Source organism: Macaca fascicularis, chromosome 1 (assembly GCF_037993035.2).
Source record: "Macaca fascicularis isolate 582-1 chromosome 1, T2T-MFA8v1.1".
In the NCBI taxonomy this organism is placed as follows: domain Eukaryota; kingdom Metazoa; phylum Chordata; class Mammalia; order Primates; family Cercopithecidae; genus Macaca; species Macaca fascicularis.
This window is the reverse complement of record NC_088375.1, coordinates 82,031,627-82,044,927: the sequence shown is the minus strand read 5'-3', so window position 1 is coordinate 82,044,927 and position 13,301 is coordinate 82,031,627. Positions and strand designations below refer to the sequence as shown.

Sequence of the window (13,301 nt, the reverse complement as noted above, 5' to 3'; positions counted from 1 at the left end):
CACCATTCTCCTGCCTCAGCCTCCTGAGGCAGGCGGCCGCCACCTTGCCCGGCTAGTTTTTTGTATTTTTTTTTTAGTAGAGACGGGGTTTCACCGTGTTAGCGAGGATGGTCTCGATCTCCTGACCTCGTGATCCGCCCATCTCGGCCTCCCAAAGTGCTGGGATTACAAGCATGAGCCACCACGCCTGGCATGGTCTTTAAAACTTCAATGAAAAATCATTTTTCTCTCTTACTTAGAATGGTACCAAACCACCACTGGATGCAGATGTAAATTTGGAAGCAATTGCTGGTGACCTTCGCTGTGATTGCTATACGTAAGTGTTTAAATCTTAAGTCAATTCACTCTCTGGGGTTCAATTTCCTCATCTATAAAATGAGGTGTGATGATGCTCACCTCAGCAGATTGTTGGGAGGATTAAATGAGGTATCCCATGAAGCATATAAAGTGTCTGGCATCTCCCTTCTTAGAGAAGAGACTGCACATTTGGAGGCTCTGAAGGAATTCCCGGGAACAGGGGAGTCCTTTCATATGTTGACTCTTGGTACTTAACCTACCCTAACCAGCATTGCTATCCTTTACAAATCGTACTGGTGCGTCAGCATTTAAAAGAGACTAATCTACAATTGCCACATTTTCCAGCCCTCAGGATGCATTTTCACTGCACACCTTTTTACCTCCACATAGCCTGTAGTAACATCAGGAAATCTGACATTTCTGCCTTCTTCCTTCCTATGTTTGTGGTTGTTACAGTTGTTAGTTTTTCTTCATGTGTTTTGAAGTAAATTTGTTTGTTAATTTTCCCAACTTGGGTACACAGAGTTTAACTAACAGAGACACTACCCCCTATGGCTTTTTGTTTTGTTTCTTTCTTTTTTTTTTTTCCAGACAGGGTTTCCCTCTTTCACCCAGGCTGGAGTACAGTGGCATGATCATGGCTCACTGTAGCCTTTACTTCCTTTACTTCCTTGGTTTTTTTTTTTTTTTTGAGACGGAGTCTCGCTCTGTCGCCCAGGCTGGAGTGCAGTGGCCAGATCTCAGCTCACTGCAAGCTCCACCTCCCGGGTTCACGCCATTCTCCTGCCTCAGCCTCCCAAGTAGCTGGGACTACAGGCGCCCACCACCTTGCCCGGCTAGTTTTTTGTACTTTTTAGTAGAGATGGGGTTTCACCGTATTAACCAGGATGGTCTCGATCTCCTGACCTCGTGATCCGCCCGTCTCGGCCTCCCAAAGTGCTGGGATTACAGGCTTGAGCCACCGCGCCCGGCCCCTTTACTTCCTTTGTTGAGAAACAATCCTCTGACCTCAGCCTCCCGGATAGCTGGGACTACAGGTGCACGCCACCATGCCCAGCTAATTTTTTTAAAAAATTTTTGTAGTTATGGGGTCTTGCCATATTGCCCAGGCTTGTCATGAACTCTGAGCTTAAGTAGTCCCTCACGCCTCAGCCTCCCAAACTGCTGGGATCACAGGTGTGAGCCACCATGCCCGGCCCTTTTTTCCCCTATTATGTCCTTCTAATGTAGCAGTGATTCTCAATGAAGAGAAATTCATCACCCTTCATCAGGAGGGGTGGTGAGATACAGATGTAAATGCCCCTACCTTCCGTTAAATAGGATGTGCCTCACCCCCTAGTTGGGAATCAAATCCATACCAGTCTTTATTTAAATGATGTGGCCAGGCACGGTGGCTCAACGCCTGTAATCCAAGCACTTTGGGAGGCCGAGGTGGGTAGATCACGTGAGTTCAGGAATTGGAGACAAGCCTGGCCAACATGGTGAAACCTTGTCTCCACTAAAAATACAAAAATTAGCCGGGCATGGTAGCGCATGCCTGTAATCCCAGCTACTAGGGAGGCCAAGACAGGAGAATTGCTTGAACCCAGGGGGTGGAGGTTGCAGTGAGCTGAGATCGTGTCAGTGCACTCCAGCCTGGGCAACAGAGCAAGACTCCATCTCAAAAATAAATAAATAAATAAAATTAGGCCGGGCGCGGTGGCTCAAGCCTGTAATCCCAGCACTTTGGGAGGCCGAGACGGGCGGATCACGAGGTCAGGAGATCGAGACCATCCTGGCTAACACGGTGAAACCCCGTCTCTACTAAAAAATACAAAAAACTAGCCAGGCGAGGTGGCGGGCGCCTGTAGTCCCGGCTACTCGGGAGGCTGAGGCAGGAGAATGGCGTGAACCCGGGAGGGAGCTTGCAGTGAGCCGAGATCGCGCCACTGCACTCCAGCCTGGGTGACAGAGCCAGACTCCGTCTCAAAAAAATAAATAAATAAAATAAAAAAAAAATTAAATTAAATTAAAAATAAAGAAATGACCTTACTGCTTAGGGGACTACTTCTTGAGTAGTTTACTGCTTTAAGGGTGGGAGCAGTGGCTCACAGCTGTAATCCTAGCCCTTTAGGAGGCCAAGGCGGGCAGACTGTTTGAGGCCAGAAGTTCGAGACCAGCCTGGGCAACATAGTAAGACCCCGTCTCTACAAAAAATAATAATAATAACAGCTTTAAGTGCTCAAATCTGAAAAGATTTTCAGTAACAGAGGTGGTTTTGGTGGCAGAACTTGCCCTGGTCTAAATCTTTTGGATATACCAAGTAGGCTGTCAGTCTGTGAAGGGGTTAGGGCTAAAGTTGAATGGTGTACATTTTGGATTTTCTTGCCACTATAATCACAGTTTGAGAGATACTACACCACTACAGTCTTTAGCTGTCAGTTTGCGTTAGTTAATGATGTCTCCACCAATGTTAGATTTCATACTGGGGGAAGGAATGAATACCCCAGCGGGCATGTGATTATTAAATAATGTTATAACCCTAACATTTAGCCAACAAAACACCAGATTCAGTTAAAAATTTAAGCTCTGTGGGTCTTTACTTTTATATAGTATGTGTCTGAGGCAAGAGAATCACTCAAACCCAGGACACGGAGGTTGCATTGAGCCAAGATTGTGCCACTGCACTCCAGCCTAGGTAACAGAGCGAGACTCCATCTCAAAAAAAAAAAAAAAAAAAAAAAAAAATTATATAGTATGGGGATTATCAACATTATATAATAAGTTTGATGTCCAGAGATGAGGTTTTTTTAAAAAAATTCATTTTTTGTTTTCATCTTTTCTTTCCAAGACTTCTGAATAATAGAAGTGAGGTTTTTATCCCCAAATTCAAACTCTTTCTCAAAGAATCTCTAAGAATCCTGTTTCAGCTGTAAAGTAGTGAAACTCCAGTCAGCATGAGTGTCTTTCATTTAACTTAGAACTGTGCTGACTCAGCATATTATTACATGAAATAATTAAATAAGTGAAGGCCTGTTTGTATTTGTCATATTTTAAGTAACTTATGATGTGTTCATTCAGTTTTAACTTGAGTCAGCTGCATTAAAGACTTTCCAGGGTTTGTATTTTTCCCTTCTGAACTTGGAGCCGTAAGTGACTTTTTTGGGGTTTTTTTGAGACAGGGTCTCACTCTGTCACCCAGGCTCACTATAGCCTATGCCTCCCAGACTCAAGCAATTCTGCCATCTCCACCTCCCAAAGTGCTGGAATTACAGGCAGGACCCACTGCGCTCAGCCCATAAATGACTTTTTAATAAGCTTACTTTAGACCTTATGTAATACATGAATATGCTAGTCAGCACTTTAGCCTTTTATGCATTGTATTGTTTCCTCCATCATTTCCTTTCCTCTTGAGTTTAGTTTTTTGTTTTTGTTTTTGTTTTTTAATTGGGACAGAGTCTCACTCTGTCGCCCAGGCTGCAGTGCAGTGGTGCGATCTTGGCTCACTGCAACCTCCACCTCTCGGGCTCAAGTGATTCTCCCACCTAAGTGGCGTGAGCCACTGCACCTGGCCTAGAAATATCTTACGTAAAAGCTAAGAGCAGGCTGGACGCGGTGGTTCACGCCTGTAATCCCAGCACTTTGGGAGGCTGAGGCGGGCAGATCACGAGGTCAGGAGATCGAGACCATCCTGGGTAACACGGTGAAACCCTGTCTCTACTAAAACTACAAAAAGTTAGCCAGGCGTGGTGGCGGGCGCCTGTAGTCCCAGCTACTCGGGAGGCTGAAGCAGGAGAATGGCATGAACCCGGAAGGCGGTGCTTGCAGGGAGCCGAGATCACGCCAGGGCACTCCAGCCTGGGCTGCAGAGCGAGACTCCGTCTCCCCCCCCCAAAAAAAAGGCGGGCCGGGCGCGGTGGCTCAAGCCCGTAATCCCAGCACTTTGGGAGGCCGAGACGGGTGGATCACGAGGTCAGGAGATCGAGACTAGCCTGGCTAACACGGTGAAACCCCGTCTCTACTAAAAAAATACAAAAAACTAGCCGGGCGAGGTGGCGGGCGCCTGTAGTCCCAGCTACTCGGGAGGCTGAGGCAGGAGAATGGCGTAGACCCGGGAGGCGGAGCTTGCAGTGAGCTGAGATCCGGCCACTGCACTCCAGCCTGGGCGACAGAGCGAGACTCCGTCTCAAAAAAAAAAAAAAAAAAGCTAAGAGCTCTTTCCTACTGATTCATAATCAATTTATTTCTCATCTTTATTGGTCGCTTTCTTTCCTCATTATTTAATATATGACTTATATGGGTTTTTTTTGGGATTTTGCAGTATCTAGGAATATAAATCACTATTATTTTATTGTAGGGGCGCAGATCTCTCTGCTTTGGTAAGAGAAGCTTCTATCTGTGCCCTAAGACAGGAAATGGCAAGACAGAAGAGTGGAAATGAAAAAGGTACGATTCTCTCCAGAATCTCTCAATTCTGATTATGATACTGTTGCCCTGGAAAATGACCATTTTCTAGTGTCTATTATCTATGATACTAAAGCTAACGTTTTTCTAATGAGACTGTTAGAATCTGTTCTAAAATATTAGGTAACCTCTGTTGCTGACAATTATAATAATAGCAAAGTTATTTAGTACTGCTCTAATAAAGAGTACTGTCCCTATAGGCAAATGGATCCATTCACTGTCTTCATCATGAGTTTGGGCTGCGTATCAATTCTGGAAAACCTTATTCTTTTGCTAAGGTGATATCTACTTACCTGTTAAAATGCGGCCTAAATTGGAGATCTTAGAAAATACAGAAGATAAGTGAAATTTAGAATAACTTTCCATATATTGAGACTTTCCTTTCAAAATACAAACTCTGTGTATTGTATTATGTGATGCTTTGGGGTCATCTCAACAGCTTTGCACCATCCTTCACATTTGACAGTGTCTTTAATTTTGCTATTTGAGTGCATATGCGGAAAAAAAATTGTCTGCTGTGTGTGGTGACTCACATCTGTAATCCCAGCACTTTGGGAAGCTGAGGCAGGAGGATTGCTTGAGCCCAGGAGTTTGAGAGCAGCCTGCATGAAAAACCAAGATGCCGGCCGGGCGCGGTGGCTCACGCCTGTAATCCCAGCACTTTGGGAGGCCGAGGCGGGCGGATCACAAGGTCAGGAGATCGAGACCACGGTGAAACCCCGTCTCTACTAAAAATACAAAAAATTAGCCGGGCACGGTTGTGGGCGCCTGTAGTCCCAGCTACTCGGGAGGCTGAGGCAGGAGAATGGCGTGAACCCGGGAGGCGGAGCTTGCAGTGAGCCGAGATCGCGCCACTGCACTCCAGCCTGGGCGACAGAGCGAGACTCCGTCTCAAAAAAAAAAAAAAAAAAAAAAGAAAAACCAAGACGCCATCTCTATAAAAAATTTAAAAAATTAAACTGGCATGGTGGTACATGCCTATAGTCCTAACTTCTTGGGAGAGTGAGGCCCAGGAGTTTGAGGCTGCAATGAGCTATGATTGCACCACTGCACTCCAGCCTGAGTGACAGAGCAAAACCCTGTCTCTTTTTTTTTTTTTTCCGGACATGGAGTCTTGCTCTGTCGCCCAGGCTGGAGTGCAGTGCCACGATCTGGCTCACTGCAACCTCCACCTCCTGGTTCAAGCGATTCTCCTGCCTCAGTCTCCCGAGTAACTGGGATTGCAGGCGTGTGCCACCACACCCAGTTAATTTTTTTTTATATTTTTAGTAGAAACGGGGTTTCACCATATTGGTCAGGCTGGTCTCAAACTCATCTCATTATCCACCCACCTCGGCCTCCCAAAGTGCTGGGATTATAAGCCTGAGCCACCACACCCGACCTAAAGCTCCCTTCTAATCCAGTGCTGAGATATTTTATATATAAAATATTCTATGATATTATGGTTCCATAAGATCTCATTGTGTGTTGCATACTCTTAAATATTAATACTATGGAATCCTACATTCTATTCCCAGTTAAATTTATTTGAATTATCTGAGTAATTCTGGTTCTTCTTCATAAACATCACCATTAAGTTAAACAATGCAAAGAGACCTACAAAAAGTACCAACTTATGAGTGGCAGGTCTCTTTGGGTGGTTTTGGATTAAAATCTGACGAGCAGAATATATCTGGCTAGAATACTGTTCTGAAAAAGAATAGAGCCCATCTCAACACTGATCTCTTTAGTGGACCCCTTGAAAGCTTCGAAGTCTTTCTTTTTTTTTTATTTTTTTTTGAGACGGAGTCTCGCTCTGTCGCCCAAGCTGGAGTGCAGTGGCCGGATCTCAGCTCACTGCAAGCTCCGCCTCCCAGGTTCACGCCATTCTCCTGCCTCAGCCTCCCAAGTAGCTGGGACTACAGGCGCCCACCACCTCGCCTGGCTAGTTTTTTGTATTTTCTTTTTTAGTAGAGACGGGGGTTTCACTGGGTTAGCCAGGATGGTCTCGATCTCCTGACCTCGTGATCCGCCCGTCTCGGCCTCCCAAAGTGCTGGGATTACAGGCTTGAGCCACCGCGCCCGGCCAACTTCAAAGTCTTTCAGAGGAAGTTAAGTTCTAAGTCGGTTAGCATACCATACTGAGATGTGTATATTTGTGCATTTGCTCCATAGGTGAACTCAAGATTAGTCATAAGCATTTTGAAGAAGCTTTCAAGAAAGTAAGATCATCTATATCAAAAAAGGTAAGCAATGCTGTTAAATGTATAAAAGAAACTAGAATTTTAGACCAGTAGATATGACCTCATGAATTAAACTCTTTTACAGATTGTTTTGTATACTACTTCTACTTCCTAAAAAAATAAATTACATGGTTCATTTTGATCTGAAAACAAGCAAAATAATTGCCTTTGTGAGAATGTTCTTGAGAGATTTTAATTTTATATGTTTCTTAGGGACTGGAGCACAGTTTTCCTAACTAGATTCTCTAACAACTATTTATTCAGAGAGAGAATGACCTCTTATGCCTCCACAATCTCAGAATTTTTAATCATCTAATTCAAGTATCTTTGACCTACTCTACCCTTTTTGACAAATGGGTTTGTATTTTTTTTTTTTTTTTTTTTTTTGAGACAGAGTCTCGCTCTGTCGCCCAGGCTGGAGTGCAGTGGCCAGATCTCAGCTCACTGCAAGCTCCGCCTCCCGGGTTCCCGCCATTCTCCTGCCTCAGCCTCCCGAGTAGCTGGGACTACAGGCGCCCGCCACCTCGCCCGGCTAGTTTTTTGTATTTTTTTAGTAGAGACGGGGTTTCACCGTGTTAGCCAGGATGGTCTCGATCTCCCGACCTCGTGATCCGCCCGTCTCGGCCTCCCAAAGTGCTGGGATTACAGGCTTGAGCCACCGCGCCCGGCCATGGCTTTGTATTTCTTGGAGCTAGACTGTACCCAAACTAAGCCACAGGGACTTACCCATACATTTCAGGGAAATAAAAACATCTTCACCATAGGTGGGAGAAGGGTTAAAAAAAATCACTCTGGAGCTGGGCACAGTGGCCCATGCCTGTTATCTCAGCTACTCAGGAGGCAGAGGTGGGAGAATGGCTGGAGCCTAGGAGTTCAAGATCAGCCTGGGAAACATGGTGAGACCCTGTCTCTACAAAAAAAATTAAAACTTAGCCAGACATGGTGGCATGCCCCTATAGTCCCAGCTACTTAGGAGGTTGAGGCAGAAGGATTACTTGAGCCCAGGAGGTTGAGGCTACATTGAGCCACGATCACACCATTGTACTCCAGCCTCAGTTACAGAACAAAGCCTTGTCTCAAAAACAAACAAACACAGAAGAAAAACACACTTCAAGTATTTCTTTGGGATAAATACACAGGAGTGGAATTGCCACCCAATATTTAAAATGTTAATTTGCCAGGCGTGGTGGCTCACACCTGTAATCCTGGCACTTTGGGAGGCTGAGGTGGGCAGATCACGAAGTCAGGAGTTCGAGACCAACCTGGCCAATATAGTGAAATCCCATCTCTACTAAAAATACAAAAATTAGCTGGGTGTGGTGGTGCACACCTGTAGTCCTAGCTACTTGGGAGGCTGAGGCAGAAGAATCACTTGAACCTGGGAGGCAGAGGTTGCAATGAGCCAAGATCGTACCACTGCATGCCAGCCTAGGCGACAGATCAAGACTCAGTCTCAAAAAAAAAAAAAAAAAAAAATTTAATTTGACCACAGTGAGATTCTACTACACACCTACCACAATGACTAAAATTTAAAAGACTGGCAACACTAAATAGTGGCAAGGATATGAAACAGCTGGAACTTTTTTTTTTTTGTTTTTGAGACAAGAGTTTTGCTCTTGTTGCCCAGGCTGGAGTGCAATGGCATGATCGCAACTCACCACAACCTCCGCCTCCTGGGTTCAAGCTATTCTCCTGCCTCAGCCTCCTGAGTAGCTGGGATTACAGGCATGCGCCACCATGCCCGGCTGATTTTTTGTATTTTTAGTAGAGAAAGGGTTTCTTCATGTTGTTCAGGCCGGTCTCCAACTCCCAACCTCAGGTGATTCACCTGCCTCAGCCTCCCAAAGTACTGGGTTACAGGTGTGAGCCACCAAGCCTGGCCTGGAACTCTTACACATTGTTGCTGAAAATGTAGATAAACCACACTGGAAAACATTCTGGCAATTTCTTTTTTTTTTTTTTTTTGAGACGGTGTCTCGCTCTGTCACCCAGGCTGGAGTGCAGTGGTGCGATCTCTGCTCACTGCCAGCTCTGCCTCCCAGGTTCACACCACTCTCCTGCCTCAGCCTCCTGAGTAGCTGGGACTACAGACGCCCGCCACCACGCCTGGCTAATTTTTTTGTATTTTTAGTAGAGACGGGGTTTCACCGTGTTAGCCAGGATGGTCTCAATCTCCTGACCTCATGATCCGCCCATCTCGGCCTCCAAAAGTGCAGGGATTACAGGCCTGAGCCACCGCGCCCGGCCCATTCTGGCAATTTCTTATGAACAGTAATATAGTGTAAGAAGCTTCTACTTTCCCGGCCTGGCACAGTGGCTCATGTTGCAGCACACCAACATTTTACATGTATATATATGTAACAAACCTGCATGTTGTGCACATGTACCCTAGAACTTAAAGTATAAAAAAAAAAAGAAAAGAAACCCCATCTCTACTAAAGTACAAAAACTTTGCCAGGCATGGTGGTGCACACCTGTAGTCCCAGCTACTCAGGAGACTGAGGCAGTGGAATCCCTTGAACCTGGGAGGCAGAGATTGCAGTGAGCCGAGATTGCGCCACTGCACTCCAGCCTGGACAACAGAGACTCTGTCTCAAAAAGAGAAGCTTCTGCTTTTGCCTCCTTTCCATCTGGATTCAGTGTAGTTTAGAATTGTGCTTTCTTCACTAATTAGATAGACATAAGAATCTTTTGACCTGATATTTTAGGAAAACTTCAGTCAACAATTGTGAGAGTCATGGGAGTCCCCTGTGGAAAGAAGCATGTATAGGACTTAGATTAGGATTTAGATGCAGGAAAGTAAAATGTCACCTCTCTTTAATAGTAAATTAGTCAGCAAGAGCTACTATGACAAAGTACCACAGACTGGGTGGCTTAAAAAATGGAAAATTTATTTTCTCACAGTTCTGGAGAGTATTGGGCAGGGTTGGTTCTTCTAGAGCCTTTGTCCTCACTGACAGCTGTCTCCTCCCAGCGTGTGCACATGCTCTTCCCTCCTGTGCCCTAATCCCCTCTTTTTGTAAGGACACCAGTCATATTGGATAAGAGTCCACCTGTATGACCTCATTTTAATCCAGTCTCCTCTACCAAGACCCTCTCTCTCCAGTTAGAATCACATTCTGAGGTCCTGCGGTGAGGACTGCAGCATGTGAATTTTGGGGGGCACCATTCAGCCCATAGCAAGCAGTGATGGGCTCTGTATTCTGTGTTCTCCCTCCTTACAGGATCAAATCATGTATGAACGTTTGCAGGAGTCCCTCAGCCGGTGACGTCTCCAGCAGCTGGCTTAGAGGAGCCCATCAAGCTGGCAGAGAATCCCCCACACGCTCTGAAGGACCTGCTTTCAGCTGGACACAGGTGCGGCCTCATGTAAATATTTTATTTTCAAGTGAATGAGGCCAAGCTGAAGCTGAAGATTCTTCCCATCTGGCCAGCCTTGTGTGAAAATGCCTTCTTCCTCTTTAAGAAAAGGAAAATTTTTAAACTGCTGAAATAAAATGACTGTTACATTTTTCAAATAAAACTTTTACTTTGAACTATTTTGACTATACAGAAAAGGTACACAGAACTCCTTCCCCGCCCTCTGCAACCATCTCCTACATAACCCTTCATCAAAGTCAGGAAATTAATACATGGAAACATCGCTGCCATCTCCATTCAGTCCTCCTCCATTCAAGTTTCTCTAGTTGTCCTGATAATGGCCTTTAAAACAGGTCCCTATCCCCAGGTTGGAGACCGGTACCTATCTGTCTCCTGTTAGGAACCAGGACGTACAGTGGGAGGTTAGTGGTGGGCAAGCGAGCATTACTGCCTTAGCTCCACCTCCTGGTAGATCAGCGGCAGCATTAGACTTTCATAGAAGCCTCAACCCTATTGTGAACTGTGCACTTGAGGGACCTAGGCTGTACGCTCCTTATGAGAATCTTATGCCTGATGATCTGAGGTGGAACAGTTTCTTTCTGAAACCACCTCCCCCAGCCCCATCTGAGGGAAAATTATCTTCCATGAAACCAGTGCCTGGTGCCAAAAAGGTTGGGGACCGCTGCTTTAAAAGGAGGCCACTGCAGTTAGTTGCTACGTTCTTTAATCTCTTTTTTTTTTTTTTTTTTTTTTTTGAGACGGAGTCTCGCTCTGCCGCCCAGGCTGGAGTGCAGTGGCCGGATCTCAGCTCACTGCAAGCTCCGCCTCCCTGGTTCACGCCATTCTCCGGCCTCAGCCTCCCGAGTAGCTGGGACTACAGGCGCCCGCCACCTCGCCCGGCTAGTTTTTTGTATTTTTTAGTAGAGACGGGGTTTCACGGTATCAGCCAGGATGGTCTCGATCTCCTGACCTCGTGATCCACCCGTCTCGGCCTCCCAAAGTGCTGGGATTACAGGCTTGAGCCACCGCGCCTGGCGAATCTCTTTTAAGTGTGGAACAGTTCTTCAGGTTTGACTTTTGACACTTGTGAAGGTTTCAGGCCAGTTACTTTGTCAAATGCCTTCAGTGAGAATGTGTCTGATGTTTTCCTTGTGATTACACTCAAGTTATGCATCTTTGGCAGATTACAAAGTGACACTGTGCACTCCTCATGTGGCATGCGATTTCAGTTTGTCGTTACTCATGATGTTCACTGTGATCACTTAAGGTAGTTCTACCAGGCTTCTCACACTATAAAGTTACTCCTCACTCTTTTTTTTCACTTTGTAATGTATGTGTATTTTATGGGAAGTTACTTTGAAACTCTATATAGTCCATTCCTCATCAAACTCAAGTATTACTATTTTTTAATATATTATCTTTTATTATCATTATGATATTCAAACTGTCCCAGATTTGACTCTCCTTTGGCCTCTATATATGTCTGATGAGTCCCTAGGCAATACTTTGTAAAGGGCTTGATTTTTGCTGTGTTTAATCTCAACTTGTCATTTACGGTGTTGCTCACAATATATGCTGAAGCTATATATAGATGGGTCTGGTTACCTACTTTTCTTTCTTCTTAAATTTTTACTTCACTTCATTCTACAGAAATTTTTAGGCTGCTTTTAAGAATGTGGGCCAGGCACAGTGGCACATGCCTGTAATCCTAGCATTTTCGGGAGGCCTAAGTGGGAGGATCACTTGAGTTCAGGAGTTTGAGACCAGCCTGGGCAACATAGTAAGACCCCCATCTCTACAAAAAAAAAAAAAATTTTTTTTACAAGGCCAGGCACGGTGGCTTATGCCTGTAATCCCAGCACTAGGCCAAGGCAGGCAGATCGCCTGAGGTCAGAGTTCTTGACCAACCTGGCCAACTTGGTGAAACCCCATCTCTACTAAAAATATGAAATTTAGGCCGGGCGCGGTGGCTCAAGCCTGTAATCCCAGCACTTTGGGAGGCCGAGACGGGCGGATCACGAGGTCAGGAGATCGAGACCATCCTGGCTAACACGGTGAAACCCCGTCTCTACTAAAAAATACAAAAAACTAGCCGGGCGAGGTGGCGGGTGCCTGTAGTCCCAGCTACTCGGGAGGCTGAGGCAGGAGAATGGCGTAAACCCGGGAGGCGGAGCTTGCAGTGAGCTGAGATCCGGCCACTGCACTCCAGCCTGGACCACAAAGCGAGACTCCGTCTCAAAAAAAAAAAAAAAAAAAAAAAAAATATGAAATTTAGCCGGGTTTGGTGGCAGGCACCTGTAATCACAGCTACTCAGGAAGCTGAGGCAGGAGAATCGCATGAACCTGGGAGGCAGAGGTTGCAGTGAGCCAAGATGGCACCATTGCACTCCAGCCTGGGCAACAGAGCGAGACTTGGTCTCAAAAAAAAGGAAAAAAAAAAGTTTACAAAAATGTGATGAAAAAATGTTACTAAACGCAAATCAGAGTTGCAAAGGTCAATAAAACACAGTCCTTTTTTTTTTGGAGGCAGAGTCTAGCTCTGTTGCCCAGGCTGGAGTACAGTGGCGCAATCTCAGCTCACTGCAAGCTCTACCTCCCAGGTTCAGGCCATTCTCCTGCCTCAGCCTCCCGAGTAGCTGGGACTACAGGTGCCCACCACCACGCCTGGCTAATTGTATTTTTAGTAGAGACGGGGTTTCACCATGTTAGCTAATATGGTCTCGATCTCCTGACCACGTGATCCGCCTGCCTTGGCCTCCCAAAGTGCTGGGATTACAGGCCTGAGCCACTGTGCCCGGCTGACACAGTCCTTTTTTTGAGGAGTTCGCAGAAGGATTCAGACATCTCAGCAGAGTATGACCATGCCCAGTGAAAGGGCATGAAGAAGAGGGTACCTTAGGACACCAGAAGAAGGAGCACCAAAAAAGAAAACAAAGGCAAATCAGGATCACATACTAAAGGTAGGTGATTAAGAATGAA

The 13,301-nt window shown here is 45.7% G+C and overlaps 1 protein-coding gene across 4 annotated transcripts in view; it reads left to right on the top strand.

The window, feature by feature from the left end:
* The window catches only part of NVL (nuclear VCP like), a 106,396-nt gene extending 95,911 nt beyond the window's left edge, over positions 1–10,485 (top strand). For all 4 annotated transcript variants that reach the window (XR_012433525.1, XM_005540948.4, XM_065542498.1 and 1 more), the window contains 4 exons: positions 240–316; positions 4,634–4,722; positions 6,895–6,965; positions 10,187–10,485. Coding sequence is in view for 3 of the 4 variants with exons in the window: in XM_005540948.4 (XP_005541005.2) it covers positions 240–316; positions 4,634–4,722; positions 6,895–6,965; positions 10,187–10,231 (282 nt within the window). In the remaining variant the exon portion in view is untranslated. The remainder of the gene's footprint in view (positions 1–239; positions 317–4,633; positions 4,723–6,894; positions 6,966–10,186) is intronic.
* The last annotated feature ends 2,816 nt before the right edge of the window (positions 10,486–13,301 follow it).